Source organism: Cololabis saira, chromosome 2 (assembly GCF_033807715.1).
Source record: "Cololabis saira isolate AMF1-May2022 chromosome 2, fColSai1.1, whole genome shotgun sequence".
In the NCBI taxonomy this organism is placed as follows: domain Eukaryota; kingdom Metazoa; phylum Chordata; class Actinopteri; order Beloniformes; family Belonidae; genus Cololabis; species Cololabis saira.
In genome coordinates this window covers 30,327,409-30,347,894 of record NC_084588.1, presented here as the reverse complement: position 1 = coordinate 30,347,894, position 20,486 = coordinate 30,327,409, and the positions used below count along the sequence as shown (strand labels likewise).

The 20,486-nt window shown below is 45.7% G+C and overlaps 1 protein-coding gene across 1 annotated transcript in view; it reads left to right on the top strand.

Moving 5' to 3' along the window:
• Nucleotides 1-20,486, top strand: part of galnt18b (UDP-N-acetyl-alpha-D-galactosamine:polypeptide N-acetylgalactosaminyltransferase 18b) — a 118,345-nt gene that overhangs the window by 90,234 nt on the left and 7,625 nt on the right. The window contains exons 7-8 of the mRNA XM_061743074.1: nt 7,572-7,757; nt 16,360-16,497. Of these exons, the coding sequence (XP_061599058.1) occupies nt 7,572-7,757; nt 16,360-16,497 (324 nt within the window). The remainder of the gene's footprint in view (nt 1-7,571; nt 7,758-16,359; nt 16,498-20,486) is intronic.

The following is a 20,486-nucleotide window of genomic DNA, read 5'->3' as shown; positions in this document are numbered from 1 at the left end:
TCAGAACATTGTTCATTTCTTTTTAACTTTCATAAATTGACCAATATTTGAGTTCCCAATTTGAAAAATATTACTGTTATCTGCCGAAACTAATGTAAACCCTGTAATCATCTGCTGATAGCAAAATGTTAGCTTGCAAAGATTATTAATGACTGCATGACGGTATGTTGTCAAGGTGAATTTTATACCAACCAGCATGTTGGCAGGTTATATACAAGGTGTCTTTTCGCTTCATTACAGGCCTATCAACCGCAGCAATAAAAAACATCATTATAAAGCTTTTGCTGATGAACATGTTGCTCTTGAATGACTACCAATGACAAAGTCATTTCAACATCTTTTTTTTTGACAGTTTAATGTCTTTAGAAAATGTCCTGTTATTAATGTCCCAGGAATATCAACAACTTCATGTCCCATCTGAGGGTTGTTAGTAGTGTATTTTTTTTAATGTTTTTTTTCCATCAAAGACAACATTGTTTTGGGGAAAATTACAAGAACAATATTAGCAGTGCTGTGTGCTCCTCACATAATGAAAGATGTGAGATGATACTGAAATATCAGGTGGTGTGATCTGATGTTAAGGTCAGCACATGGAAATCATTTCTGAGAATTCTGTACGAGCTCTGGCGTTGACATTTTCTTTGATGACCCCAAGTAAATGTGAACATATGAGCTTGCAAATATCTTTAAGAGGACATTCAGATATTCTATATACCAATCATCAGATTTTTGTAGCTTGATATTAGTTCTTTAAACCCCTCTACCACGGGGTACTCAAGTATGAACTTGAATGGTCCACTTACCAAATTTGCATTCAGTAAGAGGTCCAGAAAAGTGACGTCAAATTGCAACAAAAGAATCCAACAAAAAAAAAGAAAAGGTAATACCCAAACCTTTAGAACTGTCTTTTAGTGTGAAAGGTGACACCGTCTTTGTGGCACTAGTTGTTTAAGTTTGGGTGTAAATGGTGTTAGAGCCAGGCGGAGACACTGATGTAAGTGTTCATTGGTACAAGCTTTTAACCATGTTTAAGGTTGAAAAGGCAGATTAAAAGCAGTATGTTGATGGAAACATGGTGTGAATTTAAAGGGCCATCTTGTGTAAGATAGGAACAACTGCTGCAGTAGCCATCTTTGTCCCAAAGGGGACCGGGTCACAGACGGATTCCTGCAGTGCCAGGTTTCTCGGGGCTCAGTTAGGTCTGTTTGCAGAGAAGCAGCGCTGGCCCTCGGGCAGATTTTCTTGGCGTCAGTTTAGAATTCTGCAATATTTTTAACAAGAAATTGATTTTCAATTTAGCGTAAGACCTATTTTCCCAGAGGGAAATATCTAAAGTGCATTTGAAAATTTTTAATCAGATAGTCCAGAAATGTAGCATAATTGTGATGGTGTTATTTCCTGCAGTCTGATCCAAAGGTCTTGAGAAGTGAAGCGGGCCCTGCTTTCAGTCGCATTTAAACACCTCCAGCTGCCTCTACAAGGCACGGACAGCTGACATGAGGTCACACTCTGGGCTGTTTTTGTTCATATCAAGCTCATTGAGGTGGGAAGTAATGTCAGTTAGAAAAAGCTCTTTATTCTTCATAAAATCCACAAATGGGTTGGCTTTTGCAGAAATGTCTCCAAGTCTTTCCACAGTGCCCAAAACCGTTTCAGAGCCTTGCCTTTACTAAGCCACTAGACATTGTCGTGAAGGAGCAAATCATAAAATTTCACCTCCATTAGGAATGATCGCTTTTATGACTGTTGTCATGATTCTAAATATTTTTCCCCAAGGCTCACCCCCAAAACCATCTGGTGAATGATGCAGCAGCATGCCATGAGGTCAAGATGGTGACCCTCTCAAACGTGGCACTAATTCCCTCCCTCTCCCAAGTATGGCGCTCCATCAGTTGCAATAGAAACGATGTTCCTCAGATCTATTTCTCCATCTTCAAGTATCCATATCACTGCTTTATAAATGTCACCCCTCTTTGCATGTCCATGAAGAATTGTGAGACCCAAAACATCTTCAAGGAAATTCCTCCTTTTGTTCATCAAAATATCTGGCAAAGACAATGAACTGTGCGTCGTTTGTGTTGTCTGTGGATTCATGTACAGCCTATGAAATTAATTTGGCTTGTTTTTATCGCAGAGGTAAGTTGTTTGAGCAAATTATCATTAAGTTATTTAAGTTGTTTTTGCAGCAGTGGAATCAAAGCAGGGCATTGAGCTTATTTCCTGGATTATTTCCTCTTTTTGAGTCCCCAGGGAAGTCCCCACTTCACTCATGCACGCCTTGAATATTGTCGCATCAGAAAGCGCGTTCTTGTGTTTTTCAAGGACCATCCTACTATTAGTGAGGCATCTGTTGCCTGCTCCTGTCATGTGGCTGATAGATGCTATACTACTACTACTAACTACTAATCCTCTTGCTCCACTGGTGAGCATAGCCTCTGCAACATTCCTCCAGCAGACTCGGTTGGGGGCGACTCTCTTCAGCAGGGCCTAGTCCACCAGGCCACCTTTATTTCAGTTTGCGTTCATGTCTGCCTTGGCCGAACCACTTTCCTTTTTCCATGTTAATTCCAATCCAGCGCTTCTCTGGTCACGTTGTCCGGGTTTTTCCGCAGCGTGTGACCAATCCATCCCCATTTCCTTTGTTTGATCTCTAGGATGTTTATAGCTGGTTTATTGCCTTCCTTACCTCAGTGTTTTGTTGGGTGATTTTGTTTAAAATGTCCATGCCTGGTTTCATTATGGCATTTTATGTTACCATTTTTGATGACGGCTACGCCTCATTGCAAATTAAACGCAATGGCATTGGGCTTCCCACAGAGAGCACAAATGCATATTTTTCTGTCCACTCAGTCTGCAACTTGCAATTTTTCAAAATCAGCTTTTCTTTTTATCATCAACACCCAGTTTTGAGCAAGCCATCGTCACGCTAAATGGGCAAAAAAAAAAGAAAGAAGTCACCAATATTTGTGCTCTTTGCATCCACACTGATGCGTCGTCTGAACGTCTGTTGACTCCGACTGGCCCGGAGCACATGAGGAGTAGATAAATCTGGCTGCCTTGAATGAGTGTTGCCATAGTGATGGTGTTACGGCTGTTGTGACTGGACATAGATGATATAGCCAAACCAAGTAGAAGGTTGAAAGATGACTATTGCAGCACTGCATTGAAAACTTTATATTAATAAAATTCAAGTACCATGATTTTGGGTTTAATCCAGATTTAACCATGTTTACGCCCGGATGTTGACCGGAGTCCCCTTCTCCAGTACGCCTGCCCTATTCTCTACATTTCTCTCGCTCAGGAACGTTTTCTATTTATTGTTATTATTGTTAATTATGGAGCAACAAGGCATTTTCTTCTTATTTTCTTTCTCTGCCCAGCTGGACTTTGGCAGGAGGGTGCCTTTAAGAGCCATGTCCTGCTCAAGGTTTCTTCCCTCGTTTTTCCTTGCCACTGTTTGTCTTAAAGGTTGTTTTTCCCTCAAGGGGAATTTTGAACATGCCATTGTTTCTTTAATACTGTATTTGCTCGGGGGTCATGTTCTGGGTCTCTGGAAAGTGAATAGAGACAATTTGTAGTGTGATAGACGCTATATAAATTAATTGAATTGAGTTGAATTGAAATCATTTAAATTCTTATTACTCATACAAAACTGCATTGTTAAAGAACTTAAGAGTTTAAGAACACGACTCTAAGAATATAACTTAAACAAATTTACATAAAAAACTAAACCAATTATTTAATTATTAATTACAATTTTTTTATCCTTCATATTTTTACCCCCTTTTTTCCCCATAGTACGAGATGAAGGTGTAGAGGGATACATTTGGAGAGATTGTTGCTCCACTATCCTCAGCTTCCCACAGGTCTTAATTATGTGGGAAGTTACTGCTACTGACGATTAGTCACCACGAGGTCTGGATTTTCCTCCTGGGCCTCGGCTCTATTCGCATTCTCCACCACGGTGGCTTCCTCTTCACAGTCAGACACAGTGGGCGGAAGTGGTGATGAGGGTCATCTGTTTGTCAGTCACTATGTGCTTCAGGCAGTTTAGTGTCATAATGGTCAGAATCAGAGTGAGAATGCTTTCTTTAAGGGAAATTCTATGTGCAGTGCACTTTAAGATAAATAGAATAAACACAAAATAGAACAGGCTATAAACATGGTGTAAATTTAGCAGTGTGCAAACAATCGGTAAACTGTAAAATAGATTGTATACTCGTTAAAATTTATGTGAATGTATATGGTGAAACAGTGGTTTCACAGTGAGGAGTTGTACAGTTTTATTGCCACACTTAGTAAAGACTTACTGTGGCGCTCAGTTTTTTTTTTTATGACAGCCCTATACTCCAACTATGGCCGAGTCATCAGAGAACTTCTGAAGATTAAGCCGGGAATACACTGTGCGATATTTTAAATCGTATGAGACTGCCCCATCTCACACTGCACGACTAGATCGCTGAGTTCAAAAGTTTAGAGCCCACGATTTATGGTCTCACACTGTACGAGCCGATGCTCGGATGCGACCCGTCTGCTCACACTATACGATCATAATCCTCCCGTCGGGCCGCTGAGTACTGGAACTCGAGGCCGGTTTTGGGGCAGGGGTAGGCTGTTCCAACCCAAACGTGCGTCCTGCCCACCTGATCAAAGGTTATGGGATCTTTTATTTTTTCAAATAATTTTATATATATATTAAAAACATATCTGTACCGTTTCTGATTGGGTGTGGGCACTGCGCATCATTTTCTGACACAACAAAGAACGCATACCGCAAAAGTTGTGTCTCGGCGGAGGGACCCGACGTCCCAGCAAAGTGAGAAGAGAAAAAAGAGTTCAGCAGACCGCGCACACACTAAAGGCTGATTTATGGTTCCGCGTTAAACCAACGCAGAGCCTACGGCGTAGGGTACGCGGCGACCCGCACCATACGTGGGAATGCGGTCTTTTTTGCTATTAAAACATGATTTGTAATGTGAATTTGCAACACTTAAACTGCAAATAATAGTTTTTGACGTGACATCAGAGATTGCGCATGCTCTCTGCAAAAGGATGAGGCAAATCGGGTCGCAGCACTGCTTCAACTGTGCGAGGAGCGACCAGGATTTCAAACATGCTTGATTTTCTTGCAACCTCACGATTTGTGATCGGGAGCTCGTCGTGAGGTGTTAATCTCTTGTCATTACCCGACGTACACTGCACGAGGCACGAGCAACGATTGGGTCAAGATCGGGCCCGATCAAAAAAAAGTCGCACGACTGGAAAATCGGCTCAAAACGAGCCGATAATCGCACAGTGTATGCCCGGCTTTACAGGACTCTGACCAATAGCTGAAGTCTGCGGTGTATAGGGGAAGAGGAAAGGAGAGAGAACAGTGTTACTGACCACTCTGTCTGACACACAGCTCTGCAGGTGCACATACAGTGGTCTGCCAGCCAGGTAGTCAATAATCCAGGACACGAGGGGGTTCCAACCTGCATGTCCATCAGTTTCTCACCCACCAGAGCCGGCATGATAGTATTGAAGGCACTGGAGTCAAAAAACATGACCCTAAAAGAGCTGGTCCAGAATCAGGCCCTCCAAGGTCTTCATGATGTTGGATGTCAGTGCCACTGGTTCTGTAGTCCTTCTGGCTCCTGGGATTGAGAGTCTTCGGGACGGGAACCAGGCAGGAAGTTTTCCACACTACAGGGACCTTCTGAAGCCAAGACTCGTATGGTACTTTTCCACTAGTACCTACTCAGCCCGACTCGCCTCGGGGTGGCTCGTCACGCATCGTCCCGGCTCCACCCGTTTTGTCCTCGTTTGTTTTTCCACAGCCAGGTGAGAAGTGGGCGGGTTGGGGTGAAGCTGCTGTGACATACTCGATTGCGCAACCTCTTTGTTTGTGTCGGAGCAGATGAGAAAATCAGCTTGAGCCGCGAGCGGCTGAGAAGAAAACAGAGCGCCTGTGGATCTGATCGTTCTTTATCACCCGTCTACATCCCTTTTTTAATTCTCTCGTCAGCCACCAGGTTTATGAACATCTGCACCTCAGAGTTGTATCACCAAACAGACGTTTGCGCTGTATAATAAAATTGCTGCGAGCCGCCAGTCATTCTCGCGCTGACTCCCGCTTCCTGATTCAAGCGTCTGACGGCCCCGCCCCTCGACCAATCAGTGGCGCGGAGGGTGGTGACGTCAGATATAGTGCCGGCTCAGCACGCTTAGAACCTCGGCAGAGTAGATACGGAAAAGGTATCTGCTTGGCACGGCTCCACCCGCCTCGGCCCGTAGTGAAAAAGCGCAAGGCGGGGGCGTGGTGGGTAGAAGCGCGCTGAGTAGGTACTAGTGGAAAAGGGCCAATAGTGAAGTGTAAAACTCCACACAGAGGGGGACAGGTTGTGAGCAGTCCAGGGCTGACGCCTCGGGACCCACTGCCTTGCCTGAGTGGAGGGCTCTTAGCTGATTCTTGACCTGGTCAACAGTCAGTAGCTCCTTTTACATTGACAAATACCCTGTGTTTAACGCACGGATCTAGCGTGTCGCGTGTCCCTTTTGCGTTGACTGACGCGGGGTGGCGTGTCGAGCTGCCCCGTGAATAACTCTCCTCCGAGGGTAGTATTAACTTTGGGTCAGGTCTAATGTAAAAAGAACTAATGGAGTGGAGGGTCGTGGTAGGGATTTGTTGATCACCACAGTACAGCATACCAAGGGAGGTTGTTGTTTATTTATTTATTATTATTATATTGTAACATACGGAAACAGCTGATGAGAGTAATAACAGCAGCAGGACGTCCCTGGTAGGATCTATATTTGCGAAATGAGGAGGGAGACGAGGAGATCCGCTAGCTATCAGCCTTGGGGCCGAGGACGCTATAAACCGGCATATGTCTGGAATCAGAAAGTGGCCACAAAAATGACAAAAAGCAAAATCCGGCCAAAAAACACTCATCCTGATGTTCATCCATCCCGGTTTAGAAATCGACACCTGTCTGATGGCATATAAATCTCACTAATGTGGGGACAATACGTTATTCCACACGCTCACACAGGTCACGTTAGGTTTTGGTGGATAACGCCTCCCGACTCGCCTTACCTCCCCTCGACTCACCTTCAGGCCAGGGGGGACAAATAACATGCCTTGCGTTTACAGTACCCTTGCACGTTAAACACACGTTCATCATCCAGCGATATTAGCAGGATCCAATCTAAAAATGCTTAGGGACACAAGTAGCCCCGGTGGGGAGGGGGGGAGAAGTGGATTCTGCCTGCTGAGGTGCGAAGTGGGGGGTGGGTAGATGAGTGAAGGTGTTACCATCTCTGGATGCTGCACCAACTCTTAGGAGTTCCTCTAACTGCCTTTACGCCTCGATAACCTTTTTTCAATTTTAGTTGAAATTTTAACTAAAAAAAGGGAAATGCATGATAACAAATACCCAAATATCCTGTTTTCTTACATAAACCTTTGGGGGCTCCATCGTTTTTTTATCTGATATAAGAGTTGAACACCCTGAAATACACAAAATCATATGTACTTTGTGCTTTAGATATCTGACACACTCCCCCCTTCTCTTTATATCTAAAACCAGGTGTGGCAGTGTGGAGGCAGTGTGGAAGTCCTGCCCTGCGCCCGGATAGCCCACATAGAGCGTGCCCATAAACCCTACACTGAGGATCTGACCTCTCATGTGCGGCGAAACGCCCTTAGAGTCGCTGAAGTGTGGATGGACGAGTTCAAAAGCCATGTCTACATGGCTTGGAATATTCCCATGGAGGTGAGTGATCATTTTAATCATGCTGCTTTTATGTGCAGATGCACGAGGGGAGGGGTGCACTTACCAGACATAGCACTTAAATCAAGTGGCTTCAGAACAGGCTTTGCCTGCTGATGCTACTGATTCATGGTGCTGTTTTCTGATGTCATGTTTATTCATATATGTGGGTCATGATCAGCTAATTTGGCAGGCCCATTTCTCTGAAGGACTTAGAGAGCTTTTTAGATGCTGGCCTGATGCCACCACAGACTTCAATAGAAAAGGGAACACTAGTCCTGAGATGTGAAATATTTGGATAAGAACGTCTGTTAAACTCTAAGGAGGATTAAATCATGAGTACATAATCTAAAACTCCTTATCCTCTTATTTTCATGGGTTTTAAGGTGTGATAAATATACAGAATGTGTCTGGCTGATCAGGGGTTTTTTTTTTATTTCATTTAAATGAGGATGAAAAAAATATAATTATTAATATATAATTTGTTTGAGTGCATCATATTTTTTGCATGCAATTTTCCAAAGAGAAACAGATTGTTGAAAGCAAACAGAACACACACACACACACACACACACACACACACACACACACACACACACACACACACACACACACACACACACATAATAACAATAGTAATAGTAGCTTCAATTAACAATCAGAACGGTTCACAGAGTTTATTTATAATATGACAAAAATGTATATGCTCTTTTCTTCAAAGGTGTTTTACAAATTTAACAAAGAAGCAACATAGATATTTTAAAAAAAATTGCCACAGTGGCCTGTACATACCTTTTGAAAAAATACATATTTAATATAATTCAAAAAAGTTTTGTACACTGACAAAGTGAGAATAACATAAATTCTAAAGGCTGGCAATAACATTTGGAAACATGAATTAAGAAAGCATAGGCTGATCTTAGCTGTTACTTTGCTTCAAAACAAATATCACACTGAAAAGGAAATCTATGCAAAGATCTAAGATGCTTCTTTATGTATTAACATTATTGCATCTTTGATTTTGTTGAATTATTTGAGAAGTCCATGTGTTGGATCAAGAATTTATTAAGTTCTTAAGGGGCCGTGTGGCGCAGTTAGTAGTGCAGCAGTCTCACAGCTAGAAGGTCCTGGGTTCGATTCGATTTGATTCCCGCCGGGGAAGCTGTGGGTTCTTCTGAGCAAAAACATGCAGCAGTCCTGGGCTATACATGCCCCCTCTGGCCAGTGGGGCGCCACATGTGGTGGGGAGGATCTGGCCGGAATAAGGTGATCCTTCCACGCGCTACGTCTGGCCCAGACACAAGCCCCATCCTGTCTGGTGAAAAGAAGCGACCGGTTCACTCCTCAAGATAAGCAGGAGACTTGAGCTCAGTATGGCGCTTGAAATTTGGAGGTTTTATTTGATCTTGAACCGTACTCAGTTTGATAAAATGAATACTGCTGCTCTGTCCTCTTATTTTAAATGTAGCATTCTTTAGAGGCTAAGTCAAATGTTTGCTGGATGAGTTTGTTGTTTTTTTTGTTGTTGTTTTTTTAATTCCTAGTCCTGCATAATCCGCTTGAATATGTAAATTCAGTTTATGAATAAATGGAACATCTGCAGGCAATTCATTCAGTCTATAATGAGGCATTTAACAGAGGTGCTGGAGAACTCAAGAAGCATGAAATTTAGCCTCCACTGTAACTGGGGCTAAATGAGTTAACCATGCAGCTCAATCATTAGTGTTAATTGAAAACAAATTAATTAACTCGTCTTAAGTTTGGATCCATCTTAATTTTACAATTTGATTTTTTTAAGCAACAGATAACTTGGTCAGAAACATTTAAACACACTTTAGCTTCATGGATGTTAGATGAGATAGAAGGGAAGATTAGGGAAGCACGCCATGATGAAAGAAGTACTTACTGTATATCCTTAGTGAAACCCTACATTTAAGCAAACTGCCTCTCAAATTGTACTTATGTTTATGTGCATTATTATTAGCACTCATGTCATGGTGGTTAGCACTGTTTCCTCACAGCTAGATGGTCTGAACCTCAGATGGAGTTTTGCATGTTCCCCCCATGCTTGCATAGATTTTCTCCAGCTACTCTGGTTTCCTTCCACAGTCCAAGAACATGCACATTAGGCTGATTGGCGATCTGTCCAGGGCGCACCACTGCCTTTTGCTCAATGAAAGTTGGGATATGGTCCAACAGACCCTGGTTACCCTAAATAGGAAGAAGTGGGTATAAATAACTGATGCATTTGGTGTAAAGTGCATCTAAGAACAAACATTCTCTTTCAAGTATATTGTTTTACATATCAAAATATAATAAAAAATAAAGTGAAATTGTCTTTACCAGTTCCTAAATTTAGGTAAGTAGAACTTTAGATAATCAACAATTCTACATATCACAGTCATTGTTAATTTAGTAAAATCTAAACCAAAATGGAGAAGCAGTCTGCAAAAGGCAAAAATAAATATGTGAACGCACCCAGCTTCCACAGGAATAAAGAGAGTATGTTCCAGACAGATGCTGCTAATCAAATTCACTTGGTTAACTGATTTTAAGTAAGTGGGAACATCTCTGTAAAAGCTGGCATCTTGGCTCTTTTTTTGATGTGAAGCATTCAGGCTTGGATTAACACATTCCAAGAAGGAAAGACATCAGCAATGATCTTAGAGAGGCAATTGTTGCTGCCCATAAATCTGAGCTGTGTTATAGGGCTATCTAAGAACAGTTCTATTTCGTCCCTACTGACCGCCAGGCGGTGCTGTAAGCACTGGATATCTCCCCCTCGCGCATGCGCATGTCGAGTACAATACCAACAATGTCACGTCACCCGTGACCCCTGCATGACCCCCGGAAGGGTATATCTTCCGGCGTCAGCATGGGATCGGCTCCTTTTTTCTTCTCGCATCGCGCGTCTGAAGTACAGGACGGAAATAGGAGCTTTGTGAAGCTCCTTTTTTTCCTCCCTAAAGAAACCCGCCGGCCCTGTGCAGCTTCGTGCCGTAAGGTAGGAGTAACGATTTTTTTTCGTCCTCCAAGGAGCTGTGGCCGGCGCGGTATTGATGGTGTCGGGTTGCGGCAGGCGTCTCCCCGCCCCGCCCCCCTGCCCAGCTGACAGAAGGTAAGCTGTCAAGCTGCGCCTGACACCTGATCACAATCTGCGCAGGGAAGACAGCGTTTCGCTTTCTCTCCCCACTTATTAATGTGACAACATTATTTTTTCCTTGCAAATTATTTTTTTCTTTTGAGAAAAAAAAGGAAAAAAAGAAGACAGAAAAGGATTATTTTTTTCTTTTGAAAAAACAATACAAACACCTTTTTTGGTCTTTCTTACAGCCGTGGTGAAGGCCACGCCCCTCTCCCACCGGCTCATTTGTGGTGACGGCAGCGTTTCGCTCCCTCTCCCACTTTATTAATGTGACATTATTTTTTTCTTGCAGATTGTTTTTTTCTTTTGTAAAAAACAACACAAACACCTTTTTTGGTCTTTCTTACAGCCGTGGTGAAGGCCACGCCCCTCTCCCACCGGCTCATTTGTGGTGACGGCAGCGTTTCGCTCCCTCTCCCACTTTATTGATGTGACATTGTTTTTTCCTTGCTGATTATTTTTTTCTTTTGAAAAAAAAAAAAAAAAAGGAAAGAAACGAGAGAGGATTGTTCTCTTCTTTTTGAGTAAAGACGCCTATTTTTGCCTTTTCTCATAGCCGTGGTGACGGTAGCGTGGCTGCTCCCCTCTCCCACCTGCATATCGGTGGTGACGGCAGCGTGCTCGCTGTGGTGACGGCAGCGTTTCCGCTCCCCTCTCCCACTGACACACCCGTATTGACGGTAGCGTGGCTGCTCCCCTCTCCCACCTGCATATCGGTGGTGACGGCAGCGTGCTCGCTGTGGTGACGGCAGCGTTTCCGCTCCCCTCTCCCACTGACACACCCGTATTGACGGGAGCGTGGCTGCTCCCCTCTCCCACCTGCATATTGGTGGTGACGGCAGCGTGCTCGCTGTGGTGGCGGCAGCGTTTCCGCTCCCCTCTCCCACTGACACATCCGTGCTGACGGTAGCGTGGCCCTCCCCTCTCCCGCCTTCATATTGGTGGTGACGGCAGCGTGCTCGCTGTGGTGACGGCAGCGTTTCCGCTCCCCTCTCCCACCGACACCTACGTGGTGACTACAGCGCGTCCGCTCCCCTCTCCCACCGGCACATCCGTGGTGACGGCAGCGTGACCGCTCCCACCGACACATTCGTGTGAACGGCAGCGTGTCCGCTCCTCTCTCCTGCCAGCACATCCGTGGTGACGGCGGCGTGTCCGCTCCCTCTCCCACCGGTCGCTGTGATGGAGCGTTCATGCCCAGGGTGCATGGCCGCCCTGGACCCTGCGGATGACCAGGACCTCTGCGTGTCGTGCCTCGGCCCTGAGCAGCCCTGGCACACTTGCAGCCGAATGCACCGCGTGCGGAGGTGGCCTCTAGCGCCTTCCACAGGCGCAATCCTTCTCCGGTGGAATTCACATTCCGTCTTCGTCGGATTTTTTTGAGGGAGCTGCACTCATGCTGGAGAGATGTCACAGCCGGCTGATGACCGTGCTCTGACGGCGATGGAGGACGCTGCTGTGGCTGGTCTCCACCACTTGCCCCCCCCCCCCCCCCCTCGAGCCCTCCATTGCAGCACTGATAGTGGCTCCTGATGAGGCTCTGAAGCCAGATCCCAAGTGCCCCTCTAGGGTCTAGGGTTACTGATGGGCATATTTGTAAGGCTTATGAAACAGCGGCACGCATCGGCCGGCTGGGGAACACCCTTTTTTCATCTGCTACTGGCTCTCTCCACCTCCCTGCAGGATGCACAGGTGGGTGATTCCACACAGGACATGTGTGACATATCCCTACAGGCTTTTTGCCTCCCAAACGAGGGAACTGGGGCGGCTGATGTCCACCCTGGTGCACACGCGCCGTCATGTCTGACTGGCGCAGTCACCCCTGACGGAGACTGCTCGTAGGGTTCTTCGTCAGGCACCGGCAGAACCGGGGGAGCTGTTTGGGGCAACTGCCCTGGAAGCTCTGAACCGCACCGCCCTGGCTGATGAGACCAGGCAGCGGCTGGTGTACCTTCACAGGGGTGCGGCCGCCTCCTGTACACCGGGAGGCCCTTCACCGGCCCCCGGGCCTCGCCCCCGGCCGCCTGCCCACGGCGGCCGGCGCGGCTTTCAGCGGTCTGTGAGTCAGCCTGCTGGTGACTTTCGCCCCCCCTGTGCGCGGACCGTCCCACCAGCGTCAGGGCGTTGATCCCGACCGTCGCCCCCCCGGGACGTCCGGAGCCCGGGGGAGACGGCGCTAAGGCCACGGAGCCGGTCGTCAGCTACTTTTCCGGCAGCAGCTCGGTTACTGGGCTGCCTGCTCATTGGGGCCCGGGTGGTTTCCACCCTAGCCCAGGGGTACGTATTGCAGTTCCGACACCGGCCTCCTATCTCCGGCCGGGTTGAGATGACCATCGTCAGAGACCCGGCAAACATTCCGGCTCGGGCTCAGGTGTTGCCCGCCCTACTGGCCAAGAGCGCCATCATGCCGGTGGACCCCCCGCCGCGGCCTGGGGGTTCTACTTGAGCTACTTTCTCATCAGCAAGAGAGGCGACGGACGTCGTCCCATCTTGGACTTGAGGGACCTCGACGAATACATGAAGGTCCTGCCCTTCCGGAGGCTTGACCACAGCAGATGCTCTGCGTAGGTCAGGAGGAAGTGGTTTGCAACTGTGGACCTACAGGGCGCTTGTTTCACGTGCCGGTCGCGGCACGTCACCGGTGGTTCCGGGGGCTAGCCTACCGGGGCCACCGTTGTCGGTTCAGGGTGCTCCTGTGCGGGCTCTCCCTGTCACCGAGGATTTTTTTCACCAGGTGCGTGATGGCAACCCTTGCCCCTCTTATACCTTTGGGCCTGCTGTCGCTACGCCCCCTGCAATGTGGCTGGACAGCCTCGCCTGGATGCCAAGAGGCACGGGCGCAGGCCGGTCAGGGTTTCGCGGGTGTGTGTCTATACCCTTGCACCCTGGAAAGGCGGGACATTCCGGCTGAGGGGTGTGCCCTTAGGCGCTGTCCCCTCCCTGCCGGGAGGCTGTCATCAGTAGTCCTCCCGGGTCCGCACGCGCCACATCAACGTGCTGGAGCTCTGGGCTCTGCACTTCACACTAACATTTTTTGCAACTCCTGTGGGGGAGGCACGTGCCGGGTCGGTCGGACAGTGTGTCCACTGTTCCTTGATCGGCCACCAGAGGGGGCCCCGACTCTGCACAGCTGCTGCAGGTGTCCCGGGGCCTCCTAGCGTGGACAGCTCCTCGCCTGCCCGGCCTTCGGGCGATGTTCCTGCCTGGAGACAGGAACCGGGTGACGGACTTCCTCTCCCGGCGCAAGCCGCCTTTGCAGAGGGTCCTCCAGAGGGCTCACGGGCTCCTCTTGGTGGCCCCCTTCCGACCGGGGAAACATAGTTTCCACTGCTGCGGGGGCTCTGCTGCGACACAACATGACGCCCCTCAGAGGGACCGTCTTTTCCAGCTGGGGATTCAGGTTTTGCACCCCGACCCCGTCGCTTTTGGCTCTGAGTCTGGCCGCTGCGGCGCCCGACCCATTGTTGTCGAGCTGTCCTGAACCCGTCAGGGCTGGCATCTCGAATGCCCATGTGCCTCCCACCCGCCTCTGGTATGAGTGCGAGTGGGGGAGATTCTCTGTCTGGTGTGCAGACGGGGCAGAGGACCCTGTTCTTTGCCCCGTGGCCACGATCCTGGGGTCCCTTCGGTCCCTCCTGGATGGTGGCCGTGCTCAGTCCACTTTAAGGGTGCATGTGGCGGTCATTTCATCGCAACATGCCCTGGTTGAGAATGCCGCCGTGGGGTGCCGCCGGCTGGTTTCTCTTTCTCAGGGGGGCTCTGAGGCTGCCCCCCCCCCGAGGAGCCCAAAGGCCCCAGTTTTCGATTCCATTCGATTTTATTTATATAGCGTCTAATACAACAGATGTTGTCTCTAGACCCTTTCCAGAGAACCAGAACATAAACATGAATATAAACCCCCGAGCAGTGTGGGACCTGCCCATGGTGCTAGGTGCCCTCTCTTCTCCACCCTTTTGGGCCCTTGGCCCGGGTGGGCCTGAAGTGGCTCTCTACGGAGATAGCTTTTCTCCTCGCCATGACATCGGCGAGTCGATGAGTTACATGCCCTGTCAGTCAGCTCAGGGGCTATGTTGTGGCCGAACGTGGCGTTCCTGCCCTAGGTCCTGCAGAGAGTGGGCCGAGCCCTTTGTGCCCCGTACGGGCCATTGCTGCTTATGCTACCGCGCCTGTGCGACGGTCGGAGCAGCTTGTTCTCTGCCATGGTGGCCCCAACAGGGGGCGTGCTGTTTCTGGACAGCGCCGTCCCACTGGGTGGTGGACACCGTCGAGCACGCCCACAGGGCCAGTGGCCGCCCCTTACCAGTGGGGGTGAGGTGCCACTCGGCCAGAAGCGTCGCAGCTTCTTGGCTGCCCTGCAGGGGGTGCCTCTGGAGGACATCTGCACCGCGACTTCGTGGACGTCGCCAGACACGTTCTCCAGGTTTTACCGGATCAATGTCGCCACTCCCCAACCATTGGGCGTGGTTCTACTCCCGGGTCCTTCTGCCCCTGATCAGTGAGGTATGTGACCGGGATTCTATGTGACATTGTTGGTATTCGTCATCCAGTGCTTACAGCACCGCCTGGCGGTCAGTAGGGACGAAATAGAACGAAAGTTACGCCTGTAACTACGGTTCTATGAGTCCCGGATGACCGCCAGGCCTGCCGGTCACTCCGAATCCTCGTGCTCTCGCGAGAAGATTCTAGGAGCCGATCCCATGCTGACGCCGGAAGATATACCCTTCCGGGGGTCATGCAGGGGTCACGGGTGACGTGACATTGTTGGTATTGTACTCGACATGCGCATGCGCGAGGGGGAGATATCCAGTGCTTACAGCACCGCCTGGCGGTCATCCGGGACTCATAGAACCGTAGTTACAGGCGTAACTTTCGTTTTACATCCGTCATTGTACAGGGACAGACATTCATACATGCAAGACAATTGAATCCACCCAGGCAGCAAACCTGCAACAGAATGAATGAAAGAGACCAGACAGTTTAAAAATTCTGTGTTGGGACCAAAACTGTACTGATAATGTCACTCTGAAGATAATTACTTCAAGGTGTTGCTGTTAAAGATGGCTCGACAAGATATTGAATCATCAGGCGTACATTGTTTTCCACACAAATATGACATGTTGTATTATGTCATTTGTCATTGGAGGTTGTATTTACCTAATTAAATACTTACTAAGGATCAGATCATTGTATTTTCCATCAGTTAAACTTTAGATTGGTCTGGAGCATGACTGTGTAATTTAGCACCAGAATAGCCGATCATATTCAAGTCAGAAGAAGCAAAAATGTAAATTTCGTAGAGGCTTTTTAAATACCAAACAAGCGACTCCAAAATTCTCATCAATGGTCTTTTGTCTGATTTACTTCTGTGCATACAATTCATCTCAGCCTAATTCTCAGTTTGCATTTGTGTGTGTGCGTGTGTGTCCATGTGTTGTTGGTGTGGCTGACTTCTTGTCTCAGGATTCAGGGATTGATATTGGCGACATCTCTGAGAGGAAGGCTCTGAGGAAGAGGCTGCAGTGCAAAACTTTCCGCTGGTACTTGGTCAACATCTACCCTGAGATGAGGATGTACAGCGACACCATCGCATATGGAGTAGTAAGCTGCTGCCTTCCTCTTCATCACACATACACAGCTAGAGCATAAAGACTATAACTGTATGTGCACAAATACTTGTTCTTTCACTTTTATTCCAAGTAAATAGTTACTGAAAAGTTTGTTTTGGTTACATTTTTGTCTAAAAATCTACTCATCTAAACACTCTAAACACAACTTAATTGAAGCCAACATAATTTTACTGGTGTTATCCTGCTCTGAGGGTCTTTGCTGCAAGATACACACTTGGAAAAATGTGTTGGTACCCTTCCATTGAAGAAAGCACATGCAGTCTGGAGAAGAAAACCTTGAAACCTGAGACATCAGCCTACAGGTGCAAAGGTCTCATTGAGAGATACAGAAATTGCTTGATTGAAGTGATTGCATCAGAAGGTTGTGCAACAAATTTCAAATTGAAGGTTGTTTTTTATATGATTTTGTTTAAAAAGATTAGATTCAAAAGCAATGTCATATTTTTACCACTTAATTTTTAGTAAATATTTCTTTATTATTACTTTTGTCAGTTTCAAGTTATTTCAGTGACCATTGTGGATTTTTCTCTCTTTAATGGGAGGGTACCAACACATTTGTCCACCTCTGTATGCCAGAAAAACTGAGAGCCAACAGGGCAGACTGGCAGAGTTTCTGTTTGCCCATTTCTCATTGCACCCAAATGCAGAGCGACATGGATCACACGCATATTGGCACTGCTTTCACGTAGCTATCTTTTTCTTTTATGCTGACAAATAGTCAACTCATATAGAGGACACAAGCTTTCCTTTCTACAAGTTATTTAAGCTGTATATGTATGTATATGTGTTCTGTATATGTCACATGCATTTAAAGAACTAGTCAGTCACCGTATCTCAAGGATTTATTACATTCTGTGTTGCATGTCGTCAGTTTTGTTCAGGGCCAAATAAGAAAAAAACATTTTCAACATAAATTAAATTCCTTTCCTTCTTCCTACAAAATGTTATCTATTCATTTATTCTTTCCTTTTGTCTTAAGGATACATGCATAACTTTAACCAGTGGAACGTGATTTAAGATGACAAGCTTAACTAACCCAGCATATTTGATATGATTTAATTTGACTTGATCTGATTTGATTTGACTTAATTTTCCCGAGGGTGTTGTTTTTCACAGCTGACCATAAAAAAACAACATTTAACAAAACAGGGATGCAAGCTACAAACCGATGTACAATAAAGAGGTGCACTTTAGTCTTGCTTGAGGGCTGTAGCAGGAAATGTAAACTTGAATCTTTGAAATGGTATTATTTATTTTTACAGCAGCTCTATCAGCCCACGATTAGGCGTAGCAGTGCTTTGAGCTCGAGAAAATGTTAAAATGTTGGCCTGTTTGAATAACAAGGCTTATGTTTTTCAGTCATTTGTGTGTGTTCATTCTCTTGGTTTATTATTTACAGTGCTAACAGGCTTCTGTGTAAAAGACATCATGTGAATGTCAACATGAACTGTACTGTAATTATTTTCTGCCCTAATAAGATCTCATAGATACACAACTTTCCCATACATTAATGTGCATCCCCATCATGGATGGTGGTATTTTTCTATTTTTTTACATAAGCAATGTTAACATGTTCACATGTACATAAACATGTTCTGGATTTTGAAGAGTTTTGATTAATTAGACGACAAGAAAGTTTCCAAATTCAGTCCAATTCAAAGCAACACAAAGAAGCTTTTCTCATTAGTAGCTCAGTGATTTCCCCCTAAAGGTGTGGAGGTTAAGTTGCTTTGAGGATGTCCAGGATTACTCGTTTGCTTTGTTTACTCGTCTCTAGCTCGGTCACTCTGTTTCATTACCCTTGTAAGTCTATTAATCACCCCAAGTATGATGTCCACTGTAGTTCTGGGAGCTAAATGTGTTGTTGGTGATATGTGAGACAGTTGTCTAAGTGATTTGCACTTGTAAAAAAAAAGGCAACGGTGACGGAGTCCAAAGTTACTTTGGCTGGTTTCTGCTGATTGCGAGAACAGAAGAGCGCAACAGCTAATAGCGCTTCCTAAAAGTAAGCAATTATTGCTTCAAATTAAATGGAAACAGACATTTTTGCACGAAATAATTTTTTTTGTGTACTGCTTTACATGCCTTCAGGCCCAGAAAAAAGCTTGTGCATTCCTGGCTCTTCTTCTTTTTTTTTTTCTTTCATGGTGAAATTCTAATTGATACATTTGGATAATATAACAAGCTATTCACTGACAGGGGATTGCCTAGATTAAGACGTATTTTCAAACCATGTATTGCTTTGTACTGCAGGTTTATAGTCATTTTTACTGAAGTGTCATCTGAGGGCATCAAGATTGTGACATTCAATGTTGCTACTTAAATGAATTCTCTAAATTGTGTAATTATACGCTGCAGAATTTATTTGTGTTTTTGCACTGAGAAATGTCGTTCTGAAATGTTTGACTTGTTCACTGACCAAGTCTCTCTTAGAGTATTGAAGTTTTCTCCATCTTTACATCCTTCAAGACTCAACCTCTTTTGTTGCCATTTATGTAACCGGTCATCTTACCAGCCTGTTGCCACCCGACATATTTTCTTGTCTGTATGTTTGCTCAGTTACAGTAAATATGGGATTCAATTCAATTCAATTCAAAACACTTTATTTGTCCCTTAGGGGCAATTTAAAAGGCATAAGGAGCAGCATTAAAAGACAAATAGAACATCAACAACATAAAAACATACATACATACATAAATAGGGTGTGCAATTAAAAATATCCAAGCTACTGCCAGTAAAAGTGCTTTGTGCTTAATGTTAAAGTGCTATGTGCATTAAGTCAGTCGCCGTTGAGACAGGGAGGGGTCGTTGTTTAAGAGCTGGACTGCTCTGGGGACAAAGGTGGCCCTCCTCCTCTGTGTTCTGCGGCGTGGACATCGCAGCCTGCGACGTGATGGGAGCCACTCGAACATTGAGTGAAGTGCGTGTGCGCATTCAGATGTGATTCAACTCCGTTTTTTATTTATGTATTCATAACTTTTTTCTTTTTTTTTTTTACCGTTTACATTAAGTCTTTACCTTTCTGGAAACAATTTTGTGCTGCTCCTTCATGCCTCCAATTCCACACCTCCCAGTCTTAGATGAGACTGGATGGAGGCCAATAGTCTTCACTTTAACTTCATTTATTACATCAGAGCAGTCCAGTTAAACATGAAGGTCTGTTCAAACCCCTTCTAGTAACTATACTTTGCCCATAAACAGTGTTGCCCTGTGACCTTGTTTCCACGGGTGTTTTAACCCCCCCCTCCACACTCTCACACACACAACAGCAGTACAGGTCTTTACACATGCCCCTCTGCTAGACCCATGTGCTGCCTGTTGGGTGACTGATTATCAAAGAGAAGTATCCACCTCCAGAGCCAGTAGGTAGCTGAAATCTTTCCCTGCTGTGTATTTCTCTGATCTCACATGTTTGCCTAATTCACTCCTCATATAAACCGCTACCTCTGGAGCTCCCTTTGGAGCCGTTGTAATTTTGCACTCAGGCATACCTTTGTCACGATAAGCAGTAATAAAAGACTGAGTCATTTTAATGAGGCATAACACTTCTGATTTGCATAGTGATACAACAAATATCATCAACATTTAAAATGATTCAGAGTAAGTTATAGATGGTCCATCTCATCATAGTGTTTATATTTTCTGTAATTATGTCTTTTTAGTCTGTGACTCAAAGACGGCACCCGTCTGATTCAAGTATGAGACAGTAACTATTTAATATAGATATATTTATCATTTCACTCCAAAATTCTTGGATGCATTGTCATAACAAAAACACGCACTTCATGTTTGCATTAATGTTAATCTCCCTGTACTTGAAATAATACACCTACCTACAGGAAAGTTATATTTTGCCATAAATAAATTACAATTTTAAACACGAGTTACTTCAGATTGAGCTCTTTTCCTTATAGAATATGAAGTTTACTGATCTGTCATTTCCCTTAAGCTGTAGATCAC